A 2,596-nucleotide genomic window follows, 5' to 3' on the forward strand; every position below is an offset into this window, starting at 1 on the left:
TCACAGGTTATTACTCACCTGAGAGCTCCACACCTTTGGGATGACTGATACTGAAGCTTCCTAGCTCACTGAGCACATGCGAGAGGCGCACAACAACCCAGGGAACCGGTTTGAACCGACAGAGAGACTATCAAAGCAAGCAGATTAGCAGACATCCACTGAAGTGATCTGTGTCTGCAGCTATAAAACCACATACACACCCTGCCACTGACAGACAATACACCAAAAGTTTTTATAAAAGAAGTGTAAATGTAGTAGGAGATTGCAGTAATGGAGGGATCATTTATGCTTTAATTGAAGGTAAAGAATCAAAGGGTGAGGAAGCAAATCCTCCACTCATCTAAACCCTGTAATGCTACTTAGACAGGCTCTTATCTACAGAGCAGGGGTGATTAAATAGACTCCCAGGCAGAGAAAGCCGTCCAACCCCCCACACCCTGCCAGCACAACCTGAGCCAAACTGGTTTACGCCGGTCTGCTGAGGCATACAGCGCTGTGAGGGAAACCCAGTGAAGGTTAACAACATCCTGTCATGAGTAACCCTACTCTCTTTGTCCTTTGCTGCGTCAGAGTGGAGAACACAGACAGAAATGCGCTTCTTCTTTGTGTTTCTACAAAGAAATATACCTATCCTAGATTACATGACTCAACATTACACACATTAGTTGCTGCATTGCTCTGTGATGTGTCCATCTACATCTAATTTCAGAAACATGAGGTCAAGACTGACACTATCAGCTTCCAGTTTCTATGGTGATGTCAACTGTTTAGTGTGAGGGGTTTCCTGGAGTGTGACCAACAAAGAGGCCATATTGTCTGACAGCAGATGGTTAAGATGTGTTTTGTGTAAATTAATCTAGACTCCAGACTTCTACAAACCAGTCATTTCTGGCTTCTTTTTTGCTCTTTTTTTTGCAGACCATCCTCATAGTTTGGCTGCTCACTAATCCCTCAGTGATCAAGGTCAGCACCACTGTAATGTCCTTTGTTCTTCACTACAACAGAACGAGAAGCCCCAGCTGCTAGTAAAAAAAATAGTAATCTGCCATAATTGAAAAGGATATTAAGCTCATGTGATCTGATGGTGGTGGGGAAACTAAAGCACCTCTAAAACACAAATTCAAACCATGCAAATGTATGTAATAAGGACAAACACGAGTTCAACTTCGATATACAATGAAATAATTTATTAAGAATGACAAACAAAGGAATCTTTCAGAAATGCACATTGTGCTATGACATTTTGATGACAATAATACATTAGTGGCCACTAATGAACAGTGTTCATTGTACAACAAAGAGAAGCTCAGTAACAAGGCATGTGTTCAGGACAGGCGTTCATGTAGGCAGGTTCTTCGGCACTAAAAAGTCTCACGTTGCAGCTGTGCACCAGCATCCACACAGTGATGCACCTGCACAAGGTGCTGCTTCACAGTCATGCATCCACAGGAATGCTTTCATTCAAGTCTGGAGAAAGACATTATTCCCTTCATGCTTGCAGTCAGCTCATCTTGCTCCACCCGCTCCAGGCAGGATTCTCCCCTGTCACCTCCGTCCACGAGGCGACAGCCGCCGCAGCTTGCCCTCCAGGCAGCCGGCTGCACCTTCTCCTCCACCTGACGCTTCAGGCGAGCCGCAGCAGGCGGTAACCCAGTCACTTTGGGAGTGTTTTACATTCGGCTCCCACAGGAGCCCACAGAGACACAGACGCTGAAGGTAAAACACAGTCAGCGCAGTTTGAGCAGCTGTCGGACCATGCCTGCGATCTGGAGGAACTTGTCCTTCTTTCGCTGCTTCAGAGCCATCAGGGCCCGGGCCGTCTCCTCCGGGTCCTGGGTGTAGGAGAAGATGCTCCTCACTCTCTCCTCCGCCTTCATGTCGCCCGTTTTCTGGAAGAGCCTCATCAGCGCGTCCTGGTTGACATTCTCGAAAATGTTGGCCACAGCCTTCTTGCGGTGCGCCGTGTCGAACTTGTTGCCGTGGGCAGAGGGGGTGACCCGGCGGCACTCCGAGGACACGTAGGCAGACATGGTGGCTCTTCTCCGGTGGCTGAGTGGCGGTTCTCGGCTCCGGCTGTGGCGCTCCAACTCGGTGAGGATGAGTTGCACGATACCCACTGCTGTCGGGAGCGCCTCTCGGAGTGCAGTGAGTGAGTGGAGACTAGAGCAGAGCTGCTATCAGTATTTATAGATCTGGACTCCAGCGTGACATCAGCAGTCGTGAAGCAGACAGAAACGCCTCCTCCTGGAGGGCAGCTCCTACCAGCGCTGCTCTGAATGATGAAACCAGCCTGCAAAATATCACTACATCGGTCTGATGGGAGGTTTGAAGTACACAAACTGCTTACTGAGACATATTATGGAGTGTTAGAATATAAATGAAGTGCATGCCTCAGTGCACCAAGTTGCCACGAGATAAATAATAGCTAATTTAGTAGATAGACTAAGTGCAAAGAGTTCAATCCTCAACTCTGAGTTAAAAGTGTCATCTAAATTGCGTAAAATGACCCTCAGTAGGCACGTAATACATAGTGAAGCATAGTGTAAAATGCAGTTAAAACTACAAAGCCAGCATTTCAAAATGCACGTAAGTACAA

At 47.3% G+C, this 2,596-nt stretch overlaps 1 protein-coding gene across 1 annotated transcript; it reads right to left on the reverse strand.

The window, feature by feature from the left end:
• Window positions 1–1,165: 1,165 nt before the first annotated feature.
• On the reverse strand, window positions 1,166–2,176 carry tcima (transcriptional and immune response regulator a). The gene has a single exon (XM_022217227.2). It carries the CDS (start codon window positions 2,028–2,030, stop codon window positions 1,728–1,730), a length of 303 nt encoding a protein of 100 aa, XP_022072919.1. The 5' UTR covers window positions 2,031–2,176; the 3' UTR covers window positions 1,166–1,727.
• Window positions 2,177–2,596: the final 420 nt, after the last annotated feature.

The sequence above is a fragment of the Acanthochromis polyacanthus genome, chromosome 7 (genome assembly GCF_021347895.1).
Source record: "Acanthochromis polyacanthus isolate Apoly-LR-REF ecotype Palm Island chromosome 7, KAUST_Apoly_ChrSc, whole genome shotgun sequence".
Classification (NCBI taxonomy): Eukaryota; Metazoa; Chordata; class Actinopteri; family Pomacentridae; genus Acanthochromis; species Acanthochromis polyacanthus.

Coding starts and splice junctions, on each gene's coding strand:
- tcima (XM_022217227.2), bottom strand. CDS start 2,030: ATGTCTGCCTACGTGTCCTCGGAGTGCCGCCGGGTCACCCCCTCTGCC.